The sequence below is a fragment of the Aristolochia californica genome, unplaced genomic scaffold (genome assembly GCF_029961685.1).
Source record: "Aristolochia californica isolate CCGP_79_NKW_82.1479 unplaced genomic scaffold, dmAriCali1.0.hap1 SCAF_9, whole genome shotgun sequence".
In the NCBI taxonomy this organism is placed as follows: Eukaryota; Viridiplantae; Streptophyta; class Magnoliopsida; order Piperales; family Aristolochiaceae; genus Aristolochia; species Aristolochia californica.
The window spans coordinates 37,137,047-37,158,533 of NW_027182290.1; the positions used below are offsets into that span (position 1 = coordinate 37,137,047).

Genomic DNA, 21,487 nt, shown 5'->3' on the forward strand with positions numbered 1-21,487 from the left:
CAAAATGCCTCTATGGCCAATGACAATGTTGTCCACACAGGACTTGTGACATTAAAAAATCGACCACAACATTTATAACAACAAACTAGGTTGACCAACCTAGATCAACTAAGGTATTTTTAGCAACATACTAGGCAATCCTACATAGACCCAGAGGGGGATCTATAACAATAGATCACAAGGCATACAAAGCCTAGACCCAAGAATGGGATTTTCATCATCACTTGCCTACATAAGGTTTTATAGCTTAGTAGCCGCAACAAAGTTTTTTAGCCTCTTTCCCTCAAGAATACAACAACTAACTATGTAGCAGCTTAGATCCACAATGGAGTTTGCAATAGCTTCGCCATAGCCACACTGACCTATCTCATTTAAAGTGAGATGAGGTCGGTCTTCCCTTGCCAAATGTGTCAACAAATATGTAAGGGTTACTTGCTTACACTTAGCATACACAAATGCCTCTTAATAGGAAAATTTCATAAGTGGAGCAAAGACGGATAGACATGTTAATTCGAAGTACCTATTCAATGCATTAGCATATCAAAGGTCCTTAAAGGGTCATATTTCAAAATGTAGACGTGTAAATCAAATTTGTTTTTCAAATGGGAATACAAACATATGATTTACAATACAAGCATGCTAGTCAGGGATCTGAATTTTTGCATTAAGATTTGTTAGGCCCAAATCAATTACAACGTTTCAAAGTACGAGCTCATGGTACTTGGATTTTAAAAATAATTCTCCACATGTCCAAGCAACCCCTTTACAAAAGCCTTAGAAAATCATTATGCTAGAACGACATGATTTCAAATTATAAGAACTATTTTAGCATGAAGGATGGCAAGAAAATAATGATTTCAAAATATGAGCAGAAAAATAGTTTCCTCTTTTATAGCTTGCTTTTCAAAAAAATCTGATCTAATCTCCAAATAATATTTCAAAGTATAGGCTGCTTTTGGAGTGGTGGTTTTTTCCTTAGGAGCCTAGAGAGAAATGGTTTGGGGCAAAATCAATTTAAATAAATAAGTTCTCAATGTTCAAATTTTGAACGATTGAGCTTGGTAAGGGACCTTTTGTCCTTTTACAAAAATCAAAGAAATCTCAACTAAATATCAAGAGAAAATACTTAAAATTATCCCCAAGAGCTTCAAATCACATAAGTAGGTCACTTATAGTCTTGAAGACCTATCTTGCCCAAATCAAAGCCTCCAATTTTTTTTTTCCAATTTTTCTTGAATGTGTTGTTTGGTTGAGACTTTGGATTGGTCGGTTGATATTCAATAGAAGCCTCTTTCTTTTTCTTTTTTTGGGCCCTTGGCTTCATGTGAATTGATTGTCTAGTCATCTTGGTGAATGAATTTGAGAAATTTTTTTTTTTTTTTTTTATCTTCTCGTCCAATAGACTTGGCATCGGTTGAATGACTTGTTGGCCTAAGTAGCTTCTCATGAGGAGAATTTGAATTGAGTTTTTATAATTTTAGATTAAGTGTGCAAAATTGAAATTTAAAGAAAATATAAAATATATGCACACAAATAACAAAAAAATGTCTTGTTATCGATGTTTCCCTAGTGTTATTCACTGCCTCCTAGGTTGTGGCTTGTGCATGTATTGACTAGTCAGGCTCTTCAGAAAGCTCTTCTTCTCTTTTATCATTTTCTCCTATTCCTTCACTTAAATCTTGATTTTTACATGGTATCAAAGCAGTAGATCGTTGTTGGGAATATTCTATTGCAAATACTTGCCCTTTTTTAAGAGGACAACCTAGTAGAAGGAAAAAAACTATAGGTTTTTTATGCTAGTTCATTAAAGCTAAGTTTTTTTTCTCCCTTTCTCTGCCATAACCTTAGGGTCATTGGTCTTTATGAATTATTGAAGGATTTCTTATACTTTGATTGTTCTAATTGGGTTTTTTGAGATCTGCGTCACCCAACTCATTGTTGGATGCCTACATCATCACCCAATTAATGATGTCAAACCTAATTGCTACCACTTTTGCATGATATTGGTTGAAATAGCTGAAAATTGCTGATTATTGGATTGTTGAAGTGCCCATATCCTATTTATGTGCCCCAACCCTAATTTTGTGAGGAGGGCCTACCTTGGTGATAAATCTGAAAATTGTTTGTAAGCTTAAATTGGTTATTGTGTGATCATACCAAGACAAGAAAAAATTATACCCCGATTAGAGGAAATGTTGCTTTTGATAGAAAGGATACCATCATATTTACTTTGAAAGTTGACAAGGTCTAATTATCTTAATTTGGCTAAGTCTATCAAAATATATCTTTAAGGGTAGAAAAAAGTTGAAGTTTATCCGAGATGATCCCCTAATGTCTTCAGATGATGATTGGGAAGCATAAGATAATCAGGCTATGAATTGTAAGACAATAAAGGCTATGTGACTATCTCTAGAATCTTTATATGCACATGAGAGTAATATCTCTCAAGTTTATGAGTTGTATACAAACTTTTTTGGGTTGAAAAAAAGAAATAAAACTGTTATAGAATATTATAATGTATTTCTTAGCATATGGCAAGTGTTCAATATATATCATCCTTTTACTAGGTATGAGAGAGAAAACAACAAAATTAATTATTTACTGCAAAAAATTTGATGGTTTAGGTACTCAATTTGATGCTTACTCTCTTTATCACTTTTAATCGGATTTTGAGGGTTGAAAAGACTATTGTACCTAGACCAGGTAAAAGAATAAGATAATAAAAGTCGTTGCTCTTAACACTTCCAACACTATATCAGCTCCTACAAAAACCTCTAGAGGTAGAGGTCAACGTAGAGAGGGCCCAGACAGAGGTAGAAGACTTTCTATGATTATGTACATCGAAAATCACCGCAGTGCTGTTTGTGTATATCTTATGGCCTTTGAGGTGTTAAAAATTCCCTCACGCTCAGAACCATCTACAAAGAGACAAAAGTGACCACTAAACTGCGTGTAATTTACTATCCAAACAATTACAGGATGTGTAGTGTGAAAAATTAAAAAACGAAAAGAAATGTAATGGAGGATATGGCACAACTAATTTACAAAATCTGGATCACTGAAAAATGTACAAGCTCCAGTTGGTTGCGTGTCCTCTTTTAAGTTCTATGAGGAACTCCTTTTGGACGGCCTGCTGGACATACTAGCCCTGCGGGCTACATCCCAAGCCTTCTGTGGCACATAAACACCTGCCTGAGATGCAAAGAATGACTCGTATCCTGGAGAATCGAAGGCAAAACCTGTGTGCCTCGATGTTTCTCTAGGAAGCTGAGAGATCGCATAGCTCCTTGCCTCCTCGGGTGTCATATTGTTCCCAATTTCCAGAAATTCTGTTCGGCTGCTCACTAGAGGTTCATCCCTGTGCATCTCCTGAACAATCTGGTAATCGTAGGGGAAAAACCAGCGTTGAACCCTAAAACAGAGAACACCAAATTCAAAAACTTTTTAAGAATTAAAGAGGATATATAAAATATTTCAACAAGTTCATTTCTGAAATTGACACAAAAAGTAGTTAAACATCCGCAAGATTTGCCTCAGTACGACAACTTGTACAAAATACAAACTTGGGCTGGGGGATTTGAATTTATCTTACCCAAGGTAGATAAAGTCACCAAGAAGGGCAAGGACCGGGACAAGGAGAAGGGTAAGATAGAAATAGAACGTGCTCATTAAAACATAAATGACAAAGAATATATTTTCCTGCAACATAAAAAGCAAAAAGTCAGAAGAAAAAGAGGTATGCATAATCCCAGAAAGAGAGAATATACAAGCCTACTTACTTGTCTATCATACGGTGTCATAATCCCAGAGTAAATAAAGATAAAAATAAACCAGGCCAAAATGCTCCCTCCAACACTAAGATAGTGCCACCTTGTAACTGAGTTACTGGCCATTAAAAGACGAAGATTAACAGTTATTACAACGCATGTAAAGGCCATTGTACTGACATCCCACAATCCAAAAACCTTCCCTGATGAGTTATGACCCTTCTCACTTGCAGCAACTGTAAAATGGTAGAGAATTAATGACTGATAGATTGAACAAAATGCCCAAACTGCCACACCGCTCCATTTGAAGAAAGCATTTTTTATCCCCTCCTTGTAAAGTTCAGGGTACTTCTTAGAAAGAGCTGCACTAACGTCCTGGTAAGAAAACCAAGTTAAATAGATCAGAGATTCCAACACCATTTAATCTCTACAAGAGGCATTTTGATTATGAGCAAAGTCCACTACAACATTCATTGCAGTGGGACAGTACCCACATATTCATGTCATTTTCATTTTATGCCAGCCATCCTATAAGTAGTGTGCATTTATCCAAGATTTACTCAACATGACAAGATAAAATTCAAAAGGATAGATCCTTTACCTGATCAAACAATCCAACAATTATTACAGGCAAAGCTGTAAATATGACATTATACAAAGATTGGAACCAATCATCATAGAATCTTTGACCAGAAAAACCAGTCCGGAAGGTGAACCAAAACTGAGTCAAAGTGAAAGTCAAATTCTTGTAAAAAAAATATGTGACAACCTGATAGTACACAAAAAAAAAAAAAAAACATCAAAAGCCAATCACAGAAATCTTTTTCAATCTTAAAATTTCTAATAAAACGACAAGTTTGACCTTGCAAATCCTGTGATAAGACCATCTCCCATGCACTAGAAGTAAATCTGTAAGGAATCGGAACTGTGCAATGGCAAAATCACTAGCCATGACTGCTTGCATTCCTTCCATACCGCTAATGCCTACTCCAACATGGGCAGCTTGAATCATGCTTACATCATTTGCCCCATCACCAATACTAAGCGTAATTTTTCGAGCGCCTTTCTTTACCAAACTAGTCACCTGCAGAAGAGCACAATGTCTTTCTCAAAATGACCAGTAAGAGCAATTAGAAAAATGGCAAATGATTACTATCAGTGTAAATCACATCTTAATCAATCTTTGTTAAGATTTCACTACTGCTCACTAATTGTGATATTCTTTTGTGCAGTAATACCAGGTAATGCTATAGGTATTAAATGTTTGCAGTTAAACTAATGACAATATAACAACACTAAGAGACAGAAATATGGATGATGAATTTTAATATTTGAGCATGGGTAATTTATGTAACTTTGGTAGCTTATATGAGGACATTTTCTAGAAGTGACTTCACATTTGCTAACCTAATGAAATCCTCTACACAACATTTTCCCTAAAGCTTTAATTTAGGTAACTTGGTAGCTTATATGAGGACATTTTCTAGAAGTGACTTCACATTTGCTAACCTAATGAAATCCTCTACACAACATTTTCCCTAAAGCTTTGAACTTTATCCCATTTTTAACACTCAACTCTTAAAAAAGGCTCTCCATAAAGGTGCCAAAAAAGGAAAGTAAATATTTTGACCCAATTCATTGGCATCGCTATGCATAGACACAAATGTTTTGAAGATGCATGGGGTACTTATTTTCTAATTCCATTGGTAACACTTTAACACAAAAAATCTCCTCCACAAGGGTGTGGAAAAGGAAATTAAATGCTTTGACCTAATTCATTGGCATCCAAGATAGGAGGTCATACCAAAATTTCTCAGAATGATTTTACTATGGTTGTGCACATGAAATTAATGAAGTATTTTCAACCCAACAGCAAATTTAGCAACTGTAAATTACATACATAATAATTCCAGGAATATGACTAAACTCTAGAAAATGGAATCACAATCTAACGTATTAAGGAACTCAACAGAACTCATTTGCTGCTCTACACATTAAAAGTCAATCATAACAAAATACAAATCTATACAAATATGAGGTAAACTTCAAGTAATGATAAAATAAATACTCTTGAAGTTAGCTTATTAGGTTTTAGCTCATTCTTGTGCATCTTATTATCTAAAAATATTAGATTAAAATGAAGGACACTGACAAATATTGAGCAAGACTACCCACTCTCTCCAGCAGTCTCCCTTAGCTGATGCTCAAGCTAAAAAAGGCGTTTCCCTCCAACACCTTGTTGTGGAGGAAATGTCTCTTTAGCTTTAAGGGTTGTAACCTTTTTTCTTCAGTAATACATTCACACTTACTTCTCAAAAAAAAGAATATAGAAAAGAACAAAATATACCCCAGGGAAATGACCATCTCTATTCTCTAGAACATAGAATATAACAAAATATACCCCAGGGAAATAACCATCTCTATAATGGATCGATGTGGAAACATGTCATAGAGGACATAATATATATGGGTTACGGCTATTTTCATCCTTCTGAATGTCCTTTTTTCCTTTTGAAACTGATGAGTTTTATTAATAAAAACAAAGAATACAAATTTAGAGTATTTCCTGTCACAATAAAGGATTGCAGGGAAGTCCCATTTTTAGTAAGAGAGTCAACCAAGGAATTGGCAGACCTCGGTATAAGAGATCAAAAGCATGAAAAAAAGTGATGAGATGTCTTCGATGTCGTAAAAGGTGGGCCAATGCCTCCACGGAGGCTTGAGGAAAGGGGACGAGCACCAACTTCTCACCACACTGGAGTCACCCTCAATAATGGGGGCAGAGAGGCGATCCTGAAAGGTGATAAGGACTTGGTGAAGAGCGAAGAGCTCAGCCAAGGTGCAATCACAGATCCCCATGAGCCCGGAGTAAGAGATCAAGATGGCTCCCTCAAAGTATCTGAAGACGCTGCCATAGCCAGCAAGACTGGTATTACCAAAGTGTTGTCATCAAAATTGGGCTTCAGAACACCAGGGGGCGGGGGTTCCCATTCCTGCTTAGAAGGTCCTCCGTAAAGAGTCAGACATCTGAGCAAAGATGCGCCAAATATTGCTGAGTGAAAGGGAGGGGAGCTGCTAGGCATTTGAAGTCTCTGCGAGAGTGGATCCAAGTGAAGGTCTGACCAATGATGTTGTTGGAGACACCATCAACATTGGAGAATTTACAGTTGAATCGCCTATTGTTTCTTTCCTTCTAGAGGCCCCAAGGGATATAAGCAGTGCAAGCTGAGAGAAGAACCTTGCCCAACTTATGGATTGAGGATCCAAACAAAAGGCAGCCAATGGCGTGGAGGTTGTGCAGGAGGCAAACCTGAAGGCAATGAGATTGAGAAGGCAGGTCCACACTTTCCATGCAAAATGGCAATGGAGGAGGACATAGGAGACACTTGCATCAGCAGCACTGCACAAGGTGAAAAGGATGGAAGGACAGAAGTAGCCTCTTGTTCGAAGATTGTCTACGGTCAAGATTCTATTGTGAAGGGCACTCCAAATAAAAAAATTAACCTTGGGACGCGTGGAAAGGGCGAAGCAATGGCAGCAAAGTGTGGTCCATGCATGCCCGTCCAACCCTAAATGTGATTATAGGCCTCCAGACCAATCTATCCTCAATGTGGCTTCTAATTTTAATGCGGCTAAGATCATCAAGAAGGGCACATATGTCCAGTGCTTCTGCATCATTCAAGCCGCAACAAGGGTGGAGATTCCAGCAATCACCATGGTCCCAGGAGTCCACCACAGAGATGGATGAGTGGCGGCAAAATAATGGGGAGGTAGGATGGCATGGGGCCGAGTGATGTTCAGAACTCAACATGTTGGCCGCTGCCAGTAAAAAAGCTAACCGCAGACTTGAATGTGAAGGGGAAAGATATAAACAGAACTAGATATGTGATAACCTGAGACACGGTCCACCAGTCAAAGGAGCATCTCAGATAGGCAACTACCATATTTCTCCACAAAATTTTTGTAGAAGTGTTGAATTTCCACAATCATTTGAGGAGAAGGGCAGTATTCATGTCCTTGATCAGCCTAATCCCTAAGCCATCCATAATTTTCGTCTTGGAAATGACTTTCCAACTCACAAGATGGTATTTGAAGCCATCATCAGCACCATGCCAAAGGAAACGCCTATTAATGCTCTCAAGACGATGGCAAACCGAGGTTGGGAAAGAAAGGAAAGCAAAGAAATGATTCCAGAGGCCGACAATGCAAGAACTGAGAAGAACGAGACTACCAGCTTTAGAAAGAAGTCAGCTGCGTCAGGTAGCAAGATGACAGCCAACTCTCTCAATCATAGGGCCAAAGTCCTTTATGTGGCCAATAGTCAAAGAGAGGAAGACCAAAATAGGTAGTGAGGAGTGTAGAGGCGGAGCATCCAAAGTGAGTTGCCATGGTCTAGAGCAAAGTCAGATGAATGTGGAAGTCAGTGAGAGAATTTTACTCCAATTGAATTTTGGCCAAGATATCAGCTTAAAGAAGCCGAGTAGAACCTTGAAAAACCTGATTTCATCCAACGAACCATCTCCAAACCATAAAGTGTCATCCGCAAACTGGAGCAAGGGGATGTCAAATTCCCTCTAGTCAGCCAACAAGGACAACTAGTCGACATCCTAGGCCAAGTAGACCATAAATGAGAGATACTCTACCACGAGGTTGAAGAGAAGAAGAGAGAGAGGATCTCCTTGTCAAATCCCATGAGTGACTCTAAAGTGACCACAAATGTTGTTGTTGAGAAAAACGGAGTATGAGGCTGACATGATACAACTTCTAATCCAAAAGTGTCAGCGTGTCCCGAATCCCATACGCTCAAGAAAATCATCCAAAAGCTTGATGATGATCTTGGTGTTGTCAGAGTTGTCGGATCTCTTGATCACCATCATTGTTGAGTCAAGGATGTTACACCCTTTGATGAAGGTGCTTTGACCATGGTTGATGATTGTCAGGAGAGTGACCTTGAGGCGGTGTGCAAGGAGTTTGGCAATAATCTTGTATGGGCTAGATATAAGGCTAATTTGTCTAAAGTCTTTTGGATGTTGAAGAACAGCCTTCTTAGGAATGAGAGCAATGAATGATACACCCAAGGCAAGGTAGATGATTCCTTTATGGAAGAAACTGTGGACCATATAGATAATGTTGCTCTTGATGGTCGGCCAACATCACTGGTAGAACTCTCCATTAAAATTGTTTGGTCCAAGCGTGCGATCAAAAGGTAGGTCCAATGCAGCAGCCTCAATTAATCGGATGGAGAATGGTAGATAGAGGAAGGAGGCGATGCAAGGGGGAAATTTGTATAGATTTATGTGCTGAATTGATGGGTGGGTAGGGCACTTCTCCATGTAAAAAAATCTGCAAAAAAAATTAATAACAGTGTTAGTAATGGAGGTCATATACGAGGTTACCTCGTTATTGATGCATAAGGAGGTAATTCGGTTAGTCCTTCGTCTGGCTGAGGCAATGGCAAAGCAGAATTTGGTGTTTCCATCACCATCCTTCAACCATCTCAAGCAGGCCCATTGTTTCCATTGGGTGCATTTAAGATTGGTGATGGAAGTGAATTTTTTGAGGAGAGATGAACAGAGGGATGACTACGTGGAGGTGAGGCCTCTTTAAGTTCTTCAATGGCGTCGATAGAAGGGATCTGAGATAAGAGGGAGGTCTTTTCCACAGATTGAGCGGCATGGTGAGAGGCTGCCCACAGTTTAAGATCACCCTTTAGACTCTTAATTTTCAGAGGAGCCTCCAACCATAACACTAAAGACACTAATGGAAGGTCATCTATCAAAAATAAGTTTGTCAAAATCCGCATCAGATAGCCACCAATTCTCAAATTGGAAGGGTTTGGCACCCAAATCTTTCGGCTTTGGTGTCGAGTTGGATTTGCCAGTGGTCAAAGTCGGCCTTGTTGAGAACCCTGCTAGCAGCACATTCATAGATCCTCAGTCAACAACCAATTGCAAAGAAACGACCCAACTTAGAAAGAATTAGAAGGGATCTCCCATTGGACCTAGTGAAGGTTTTGCTTAATATGTTAATTTCATCTAGCTCAGAACTGCTAATGATGTCAGTGAAGCCTCTCATTGATGAAGAGACATGATCAACACAAGGTGATTTCTCAAAGCAATAGCATATTGCATTGAAGTCGTTGGCGAACAGCAAAGGAAGAGGCTATTGCTGGGTGAGAAAGAGAAGTTCCTCCCAAAAGGATTGCCTCTCCCGCTATTTTGTAGGGCCATAGACATCCACAAGGCACCAGTTGCTGTCGGAAGACCAGTCACATAACTTAAAGACCAATGGAAAATATACCCTAAATCACACCCATGACATCAACCACACTTGAATCCCAAAGGGCAAAGATGCCATCAGAATGGTTAGTAGCATACACGGCAGTCCACCTCAGAGTGGCGTAGCGCCACAAGTCATGAGCGATCACATCATCCATAGTCTTTTTTTTTTTTTAAATGATGCTGCTTTTTATTAAGACAAAAACTCAAAAGAGCCATTTACAAAGGAGGGAAGTCTTCCCAAACAATGAGAGATTGCTGGGAAGTTCCAAATTTTGCCAATTTATCAGCCAAAGAGTTGGCTGATCTAGGAATGAAATTCTAATTACAATGAGTAGAAAATACAATGTCAGCAATACTATCAGTGATGGGCCAGTGGCGCCAAGGGGGGAAGTTGTCTTTAGAACACCAACTAATAATTGTCTTCGAGTCGCCTTCAATGATTAACTTGCCATGGAGACGATCCTTGAAGATTTGGAGGCCGAACAGCAGAGCACTAACTTCAGCTGTATTAGAATCGGCAATGCCCACTGGACCAGCATAAGAAAGAATAGGGTCTCCATTGTGCTGAAGCTTGGTTTCTTGAAGAATGACAATAGATGATTTGGAAAGAGTAAGAAGGCTGCGGATAGTGGCACGTTTTCTTTTTGAGCAGTTTTTACGATCATTCCAAGATGTGATGATCATTTCTTCTTAGTCTTTGATTTGTTCACTCCTTGCTCATCAATTCAACTTTCCTTTATAGACAACACATGATTTCAGCCATCATCTATCACCAGGTATCCGAGTCATATTTGTGTTTCTCAGACTGGAGTGCGGCAACAAGTTGCTCTGAACGAACATCGCATGGGGGAAACAACATCCTTCTCAAGTCCTAGTTATTGTTTTGTGAAAAATGGTAATAGCTTTTATTTAAAATTTGTCATATGACATAATATCTGTCACTAATTTGGACAGTAAAACTCCACTGCCCAAAATCCACCACCCTAAAGCATGCTGACCGAATAAATTTCTTTCGGAGTATGTCCTTCGTTCTGTGTGGCATGAAGTAATCATGGAAAACTCCATACACAAGTCTCTTCAACAACCATGCAAGGGACTTTATGACATAATTAGTAAACAAAATACTCATAACATTTAATGTCAAAATAAAACCTCTGTATAAACAAGTAGTGCCATTATGTATCCCCGGATTTTGAATTATGCTAATCAAAGTCAAAGTAACATCAAAATGAGTGTATGTCACATAAGAAATCACATCCTGAGTTCTGGTGCTACAATTTTTACACCTTGATTAGGAACAACCATCCTGAGAAATCTAGAAAGGCCTAGACGATTTCTATTGAGCAATGAAGTCTTGATATAAACCAGGATGTACAAGCAAATGGGATCAACATATTGCGGGTGTTCAGGATTGCAAGTCACGGAGAAGTCATGCATGGGTACCATCAAGAGCAAAATTTTCCAAAAGAAATCTAGAAAAAGAACAAATTTTTGCAGAGTAAATGATATCGAGTAAAATGCATCCAACATACTCTCATAAAAATTAGGACATTTTGGTAAATTTTCCTTATCTGAGTGAAATAACCCACTGCAAGTCTGCAGTGCGCTAAACCTGAAGTATCAAGAGAATAGAAGATTCTACTCGAGTAGGGAAAAAGAAAAAGATGAAAAGGAATTTTAAAACTTCGGCTAACATGTTAAAAGGAAACAGAAACGATGAGTAGTGAAGAGAACCTGTGCCTTCTGCAGTGGAGATACTCGACAGCAGACAACAGCACTGCAATTTAAGCTCAAACTGAGTAAAGTGACACGAACAACTGGGTCTAGTGCGTACATTAAACACTTTCCATCAATAACCAGTGCAAGCTTTGGCCCAGAAACGGTATGCAGGTAGTGATGAGCCTCCTCAAGGCATTTCCTCAGCTCTTGCTGGACAAAGTCTTTGGTAACACGTGCTGTCTCTACTGGGTCACCCTATTATCACAGTAATGATGACATGAACAAAATAGCAATGAGGAGACTATAAGTTAAAAATAAAAAAAATATATTACAACAGCCGATATAAAACAACATGATATCTCAGTGATACAGCATACCCGATCCTCAACTTCTGTAATAGCATCAGTCTCAGAACTGATGATGAACTGCTTCATATCATTGTTGATCAAGTTACAAGCTGCAACAGTGATGAGAATAATAAGTCAAAAAGCAAAAATAAGTACATTTCCAGACGTTATGAACCTTACCATAGGCTATATTTATAGCAGTTTCCATTTTGTCTCCTGTAAGAACCCAAATCTTTATCCCTGCCTTAGATAGAGTCTCAATACAAACAGGCACACCCTCTTGGAGTTTATCTTCTATGGCAGTACTTCCAATCAGTACGAGATCTCTCTCTATCAGCTCTGCAACCTGAAGAACACGAATTTATCAAAAAAGACATTCTTTTCAATGATTAAATCTGCATAACATCCAAACAGGTTATACAACTGCAAACAAAAGTGGTCAAGATTTTGATGAGACAACATGTAACTAGATTAAATGAGAACAGTCATCATGGTGGTTAAAGCATCATCTTTAAGCTAAAATTTATGTCCAGCAGCTCAACTACCAGGAAAAAAAATCCCCCTCGATAGCTCATTTTTATTTCAAAACAGGTCAGATTAACGAAACCATAAATAACTTGTTGACGAGTAAAAATTCCCACTATTATATATGTTTTTTTTAAGTAAGCCCACTATTATATATATTAGAATTTGCAAGAGAAAATAGATGGGAAAGATTAGGGTTTAGACACCCTTCTCCCCTGTTTATAATTTAATTCCAAAATTACATCTATGTCCCTGCAGCCCCTTAAACTATAGGAAGTGACTTTCTTGAAAAACAAAATAAACTCTAATTTTACCTTCCAACACCTCCCTTCAAGCTAGAGCATATAGCTTCAGCACAATATTTGTCTCACAATTCCCATTTCAAGCATAAAAAAGAAAATACAAAAGGGTTTTAAAAAACATTTGGCCTTCAAAAAACTGTGGTGTATGTAGCTTCAACAACTTAAAATTTGCAGCTTTTAAGCTTGAATTGAGCACATGTATTCTTTTCTCCCTCCCCCTCAAGCTAGGAAATATATGACAGCCATCCCAGCTTAAACATTAAAAAGAAAACAAAAACTACAACAATCATCTTCCTCCGTCTCCCTCCTAATAATAGACCAACTTGAGGCATCCCAAGAATAAATACCAAAGCAGACATACTCTCACAACCCTAACTAGAGGGCAAGCCAAAGAAATATGGGTAACACAAACAAGAAAATTGAAAACTGATACAAAAGATTTTGAGCATAAAATAATGATAATAATCACTAAATAAGAAAAGCCAATCAGTAAAGGACAACAATTGAAAACCCCACCAAAGGGCAATAACAAACCCACTTAAGGGTAATAAAATGTCACTAAGGAGAAAAGCATCACATATATTGCAAAATAAGAAAAGCAATTCAAGGAACTCAAACAGAGGGATTTTTTTTTAAATGATGCTGAATTTTATTAAATCAAAAAGCTCAGAAGAGCAAAATACTCAAACAGAGGGATTAACACAAGCAATTCTCAAAATACAAGAAAAATTTTCCAGACATAAAGTTCAAACCACACACAATTTTAAAAGTTTAAACAAAACAAAAGAATTCCAAAAAAAAATAATAATAAGGAATCGGGTATTGACACAAGCAATTCCCAAAGTACGAGAAAAATTTTCCCAAGATAAAATTTGAAAAATTTGGACCACAAAAAGAATTTAAAAAATCTGAAAAAAAAACAAAAGAGTTCCAAAAAAAAATTGGTCTTATGAGATAAAAAAGAGTCTACACAATATGAAATAGCATGAGATATTCAAACAACACAAAAAGTTACGAGGGAAATACTGATAGAAGTGCATGAAACATAACTACTCCAAATTGCACATTAGTACAAGACATCAACAATATTAACCATCAAATAAAGCAATAGAAGAGACTACCAAAGTTACAACAAAATTGACCAGAAAATTGACAACAACTATTTGAAAAGAATATTAGCCACCCATAGTTTTGACCAAAAAATAACCAAGAAAAAAATATTAAAAGTAGGTTAAATTTACAAGAGACAAAAGCTGGTTCAGAAGAGAATAGTGTTGGAGACTCTTGGCCATTTCACTTAAGTATATGTCAGCTGAGAAAAATGTCTAATGGATGAGATGATAACCTTTCAAGAATCAAACATGCTGAAGGAAATGACTTAGCTTGGAAGTCACTCTATCAATTTTATTGAACAGCAAAAGAAAATGATCTGGGCATCAGCTCAAAGAATAAAGTGCAGGAAGTAGCAGGTGAACTTAGTGTAGTGAACCCGTCAGTGGAATTACTGGATGCACCAGAAATCATGCTTTGCCATTATTTACATATGACACAACTAGCTCAGAGCTGGTCAACATTAGCGCTTGGAAAACAGAATTATCATCTGATAAACTAGTAGAACCATCATCATAATCGGATGCTTTAGTAAGTTATACTTCTACAAAAACTTTTTCTCGACTTCATACCCTCATTTTACTGCAAATCTCAGTTCAGCCAAGGAGCACAGCAGCAGAATTGCAGCAATGGCGATCACTAGAGTTCAAAGGATCATGACTCAACCCATCAATCTGATTTTCCAGTTTGATAAGCCTGCCTATCAGAATACACTTTGAACTTCCATTAATGGCAACACTATAGGAGAAGCTGACCTCTGCATCCGAAGCCGTAGGGTATGTTTCTCCCTTCCACTGAAGGTGATCTGCTTGTTTGCCTTTTGTATGAATCAGACCGTTGCTTTCGAGCACTCTGTGACCAGGGATTAAGCTCTGGAGGAACTGGTATTCACCCTTAATTAGGAAAGAATTGGTAGTCCTTGTGGGTCTACAGCAAACAGAAGACCAATGCCCAAATCCTTCCCAGGTCAAAGTGAAAAGTGTCCCCATGGAAGAGAGCTCCATGATAGTTATGGAAAATTCAGTTGGCGATGGTTTTATCTACAACTTTATCATTGTTGGTTGAGTCAAAGAAATGCAACAGTTTTAGAGAGTACAAGAGATGTTGGTTTCACTTATGACAGACTAAGAGGCATCTCCTGTTGGGGCTCTGTGTCAACCTGTTTAGAAGATGATCTTTGAGATCTCCAATGACCAAAATCTGCAATTCAAACAGCAGCAAGAATTCTCGATACTGCAAATACAACTTGAACTTGCACTGGAGTTTCAACAATTGGAATTGCAGGAAAGTAGAATGATTTTGTACCAAATTGATGTTGTCACTGAAGCATTGTCCATTCATCCTGGTCATCCTCATGGGCTAACACAGGTGATAACTCTGGTACTCTAAGCAAAGCATTGTCCATTTGAAAAACTTCCATAACTCTGGATAGTGGACCCATCACCCAAGCCTTTAATAGTAGGAGCTTCCACTTAGATTTCAATATCAACAGCCATCTAAGAATCAGCAAGCATGTTGATAGCAGTATGAAGATGGTAGACCAATATTTTGTCTTCTCCTTTTTTTTGGAGCCCAGGTATAAGGTATTTGAAAGCCAGGGTCAATAGTGGGGGGAAGGACGAGACTCTGCTGGAAAAGGGAGCTTCAAACAGAGGATGGATCAACGTCTTTCAACAGGTGCAATAGGCAATATAAGATGAAATAACACCGAATTCTTAAGGGGGTAGAGGTAATAAATCTATGAAAGCTAGGAAAAGAATGACAACAGAAAACTGGGAATAAAGGACAAAGAACTAATAGTGCACACCAGACAAGAAAAAAAAAATTCTACAAGCAAAGAGAAAAAGGAGTCCAGATTAAAAGACAACATAATCACTATGAATTGATCTGAAAAAAATTAAAAACTAGAAATTCATGACATATTAGAAAATGAAGGAAGCATAATCTCTATGAGTTGGGTGTCAACTCCCAAACCTAGAGAACCCACTCTAGTACCATGTTGGAATTGGTAAGAGAAAAGACATGAGAGGGAGTAGGTTTTAAAGACCCTTCTTCCCTCTTTATAATTAAAACAATTCCAAAATTACATCGATGTCCCTGCAGCCCCTTAAATCCTAGGAAATGACTTTTTTTTTTGTTGAAATAGTGCTGAGTTATATTAAAAGGCTAAAAAAAGCAAGATTACAAGGAGGGGGTACCGTCACAAACAATGAGAGATTGTTGGGATGTTCCAAATTTAGCTAACCTATCAGCCAAGGAATTGGTTGATCTAGGAATGTGATTCCATGTACAAGAAACTGAAGTGACCATGTCTGCAATAGAGGAAATAATTGATCAATGCCGCCAAAGGGGGGAAGCCAAACTGGAGCACCAACTAATGACAACTTTGGAGTCCCATTCAATCAACAGCTTCCCGTGAAGGCGGTCCTTGAAAATCTTCAATCCAAGATAAAGGGCAGTCACTTCAGCAGTATTGGAGTCAACAATACCAACCGGCCCCACATAGGAAAGAACAGTCTTTCCTCTATGATTCCTAATACTCCACCTGCACTCGCCGACTCGGGGCAACCCAAAGCACTCCCGTCGAAGTTCAACTTGATGCAAACACTAGGGGGAGGCTCCCACACTGCCACAGTCGGATTCTTCTGAGGACCCGCCATATGGGCTAGAAGACACCAATTCCAGCAAAGGGAAATACCAGCCTGGGGGGCAAATTCCTTCCTGGTGTGGAGCCAACTACAGATCATACCCACGGCGCAAGAGACCATACTTTCCAGGTTACTGAATTTAGAATTGAATCTCCGGTTATTGCGTTCAAGCCAAAGACACCACGAGATGTGAGCAAGGCATACAGAGAGAAGAAGCTTGCTAATTCTAGGCAAACGAGTCCCCAACACCATCTGGAAAGTGCTGAATAGATCCTAATGGAGGCCCACTTAAATGCCAACTTTTTGGAAGATCGCCATCCAAACTCATCAAGAGAAGCCGCAGTGCAAGAGAACGTGCTGAACGGACTCCACGCAAACGCCACAGAGAGGGCAGATACTATCAGGAGCGGTAAAGTCCCGCCTAGGAAATGATTTTATACAAGAAATGTTCCTAGAAAACAAAGAAAACCAAACACTCTAATTATATCTTCTAATAATATAGTAGCCCATGTGCTCTACGTCTCAGCTTGGATGCTTGACAGTAAGAGAAGTCGTTGTAGGAAAATAGTCTGAAATTGATTTAAGCTAGAAAAGATCCTATGTTTCAGCCAAATCATATGGGAAGAGCAAGCCCAACTTCAACAAAGTATCAGAGCAAATTCAAGTATGTCTTGCGGCCAATGTGTATGATTCTCTAAATTTTGGGCAATTTCTTGTTTAGATCAGCAGGTAGGTAAAATTCCCAATATTATGTTGTTGTTTGACGGTGGAAAAGTACCAACTTAGTTTGCAATTGGAAAGATCATAAGTTTCTTTATAGGGAAAAGGTCTCCTAACTTCAGCTAAAAATGTTGGAAATAACTTCAAAGAACAACAATCAATGAGGGAAAAAGAGTCACCAACAACAATGGGGTTCTTTGAATTTCTTCGAGTATTTGGGCCACTCTTGTTCTCAGGTTGTTTAGCTGCCATCTTTTTATTTTCCTTTTCCTTTTTTTTCCATTTTTGTACTCTAAATCCTTCAGGGTCCCTCTTTTAATAATATTACTCATTTTTTCTTCAGTGACCAATTTAGCTTCAGAACACACTTTAAGTATTAAAGTGCAGAAAATGGGAGATGTAACTTTCTGTGTACATTATCCAAAGTAGCTTATCAAAGGCATCCAGCTAGAATTTGTGTTACAAGAGACTGAGCTAAAACTTAGACTGCAATCTAAATGTTCAGAAGATACATTGGGTGAAATCTCGGCTCTTCAGCATTAACATGGAAGATGATCAAGTGAAACATCAGGCAGAGATCCTTGATTACAAGATAAAGGACTTCCCATCCACTTACCCTGGAATTCCCTTATTCATGGGTAAGCCTCCAGTCTAAATCTGGAATCTTATTATAGAAAAAATTGAAGACTTGCCACATGGAGAGAAAAATTGCTCCCATTGGCTGGCAGCACCACACTTATAACATCAACACTTGCAGGGATCCTAAACTACATTCCATCTCTCATTCCCTGCCCAAATCACATTATTGGAAGCCATGGAAAGGAAGTTCCATTAGTGCGGAGCATCAGAAACCTTTTAAATATCTTCAATATAAATGGGAGACAGTAGATCAAAAGAAAAAAGAGGGAGGACTGTGTATTTAAAAGATAGAAGAATATGAATCAGGCCCTACTTTCCAAATGGTTCTAGTGATTTGCAGCCAACAAAGAAGGTTTATGGAAAGAAATAATGTATTCAAAGAACAACTACGCCCAAAATGATTAGCTCCCCTTAAAAGACTCCACTGCATACAGAGCATCTGATCTGCAGAAACAAATCTGTAACTTGAAATCCCTTTCTCAATGAATCTGAGATTTCATGTCCAAAAAGAGTCATAAGCTTGCTTTTGGAAGAATAGATAGATTGGCCAAAGCCTAAGCCACACAATTTCCAACCCTATTCAGATTGGCCTCCAACCCAAGTATCTCAGTGGCTGATTCAAGAGAAGCATCCCCCCCAGGTCTTGGCCTGAACCTCAATTTCAGGAGACGCTTAAATGATCAAGAAGCATCCAAAACTGGTAGATTACGGCAGCAGCTTCACAGCTTATTCACTAATAATCAAGGATATGACACCCCAATTTGAAGTTTAAAACCTTGTGGCAGCTTTTCCACAGCCTCCAACTCCTTTCAGAGCCCATCTCAAGCCTCGGACACAGAATATAAGGTTACAGCAGCATGGAAGTATATAGTGCCAGCAGAAGTAATGCATTTTCTTTTGACAGCAGCATGGGAGAAAATACTTACTTGTGATGAGCTTATGAAAAAAGGAAATCCAACAATCAAATCCCTATGCAAACTTTGTAGACAACAAGACATTTTCATGCAACGTAAAATCAGCTTTGAGATCTGGGGCTCATCTTCAAGAAATTTAATATATCTACATGTTTTCCCCAATCAACTGCTGAATTGTTGAACCAGAATATTTCTTACTTGATGCAAAAAACTGGGCAAAATCTTTGGAAAACTTCCGTAGCAACAGTCATTTGGCACATTTGGAATGAGCGAAATTCTAGAACTCTCAATGACTCTCATAAAACTATAGTTGGGATCGCTGAAAGCATTTTTCACTCAATTGTATCATGGGGTCAAGTCTACGGCGTTCTCTCCCACTCCCTTTTTCTATCATCTATAGAAGTTTGAGAGCCATGATGCAGAGACCATTTCCTCACACACAACAAATATGGCACCTTGGCTCCTACATTCATTTGGCAACCCCAGAGTGCCAGTTGGAGCTAATGGAGTAATCAAAGATCATTCAGGGCAAATTCCTGTGGCCTATTGTCGGTCAGCAGGGCTGTGCAATTGTAATGGAGCAGAAATATAAGCTTTCTATTCCCAAACCAGTGGTGATAGAAGAAGGCACGGCATTGGTGGTAAACTGACTCCAAAAGAACATCATCCCTTCCCAATAGAAACTTAGGCATAGTTCAGATGAAATTAAAGAATTTTGTATCCCTCTTCAGATTGTTTTGCAGCACTCATATCATTCAGTCAATAGCACTGCAGATAATTAAGAGAAGGGGTTTCCCAACCAAGTCTTGTAGATGGGAGAATGCTTCCCCTTGAGAACGGACCTGTTAGCTCTCTTAGTGTATCTTATTATTGCATGTCATTTATTAAAATATCACTAGTTTTTAGTTTAAAAAAGGAGCTTTGGATGTGGATCGTGTGACTTTGCAACATAAACATGTCCATGGGTTGGGAGTTCCACAAAATTTTCAATTTTTTCATGAACTTCAAAACTCATATATTAACAGTGGTACTAATGATTGCATGTCACTTCTGATATTGAGACACTCTTCATGTCAGTTCTCAATATCTAGAGTCTTGATTGGACACTAGCTCTGGTACCAGATAATGCCGCAAAATCACAAAAATATAATTGATTAATAAGGGTGGAACAAAAGTAACTCAATAGCTTTTCAACTCTAAGAAATTCCTAGTTTCCAAGTTCAGAAAACAAGAACTTATGACCACAGAGAATGTTTGTAACTAGCTGTAGCTAGCATAATAGAAGAAGAATACTAAGAAAATTACTCTCACAAAAAAAAAAAAAAGAGACACAAGGTTGTTCCGGCAGCTAAAATGAAAATGTATATTAGCTCCTCAAAAAAGACTTGTTTCAAAGTTACTGCAGTTTCCCTTACTCACAGACTCTCCAACAACCATTGAGTCGCTAAACTAAGTTACAGCGCTAAAACAGAAATTTCTTTTTTTTTTTTTTTTTTTTTTTTTAAATGATGCTGATTTTTATTAAGACGAAAACTCAAAAGAGCAATTTACAGAGGGAAGCCTTCCCAAACAACGAGAGATTGCTGAGAAATTCCGAATTTTGCCAATTTATCAGCCAAAGAGTTGGTTGATCTAGGAATGAGATTCCAATTACAAGCACAAGGCGAATTTGGCTTACAAACTCTCAGCACCAAGCAAAATCAAATTTTTCGTATGGTCAGCCATCAGAGAATAGATTCTTACTTCAGACAACCTTCATAGAAGAGGCTTCACTGCCCCCGATCTTTCTTGTCCCCTTTGCGGTGAGAGCGAAGAGACAGTCCAGTATGTCCTCTTACACTGGATTTTCATAGCAAGTTTGGATGAAGATCTTTCAGAAAATTGGGCTCCAACTAGGGTTACATCAGGACCTCGTTGGCACCTTTGAGATGGTTTGAGGGATTCTCCTTCCTCGACTGGGCAAGTTAATTCTTTCGGCCTATCTTGTGCATGTTCCATGTTGCATTTGGCTTGAGCGAAATAACCGGAGATTCAACTCCAAAGCTAACACCCCAGACAACACGGCTTCTCATGTCGTCGGCCTCATCTCGAGCTGGCTTCATACAAAGAAGGATTTTACCACTCTATCAGGGTTTTCCCTTCGGGAAATTGGAATTTGATTGCTCATATGTCTGGCCCCAGCAAAGCTCCGAGTATAGTTATCTGGGATCCTCCCCCTTGCGACTGCATAAAACTAAATTTTGATAGTAGTGCTATTGGATGTCCTGGACCAGTAGGAGCAGGTGGTGTGTTCAGAAGTCACAATGGAGACCCTATTCTTTCTTATGCTGGTCCGGTGGGCATTGCCGATTCTAATACTGCTGAAGTTAGTGCTCTGTTGTTCGGCCTCCAAATCTTCAGGGATCATCCCCATGGCAAGTTAATCATTGAAGGCAACTCGAAGACGGTTATTAGTTGGTGTTCCAAAGACGCCTCCCCCCTTGGCACCACTTGCCCATCATTAATAGTATTGCTG

The 21,487-nt window shown here is 38.6% G+C and overlaps 1 protein-coding gene across 1 annotated transcript in view; it reads right to left on the bottom strand.

The window, feature by feature from the left end:
* Positions 1–2,935: 2,935 nt before the first annotated feature.
* Positions 2,936–21,487, bottom strand: part of LOC137941363 (phospholipid-transporting ATPase 3) — a 36,206-nt gene continuing 17,654 nt past the window's right edge. Inside the window, exons 20-27 of the mRNA XM_068786732.1 lie at positions 12,295–12,460; positions 12,145–12,224; positions 11,783–12,022; positions 4,630–4,851; positions 4,369–4,536; positions 3,780–4,142; positions 3,593–3,699; positions 2,936–3,412 (exon numbers count right to left, since the gene is read on the bottom strand). Of these exons, the coding sequence (XP_068642833.1) occupies positions 3,106–3,412; positions 3,593–3,699; positions 3,780–4,142; positions 4,369–4,536; positions 4,630–4,851; positions 11,783–12,022; positions 12,145–12,224; positions 12,295–12,460 (1,653 nt within the window). The 3' untranslated portion in view covers positions 2,936–3,105. The remainder of the gene's footprint in view (positions 3,413–3,592; positions 3,700–3,779; positions 4,143–4,368; positions 4,537–4,629; positions 4,852–11,782; positions 12,023–12,144; positions 12,225–12,294; positions 12,461–21,487) is intronic.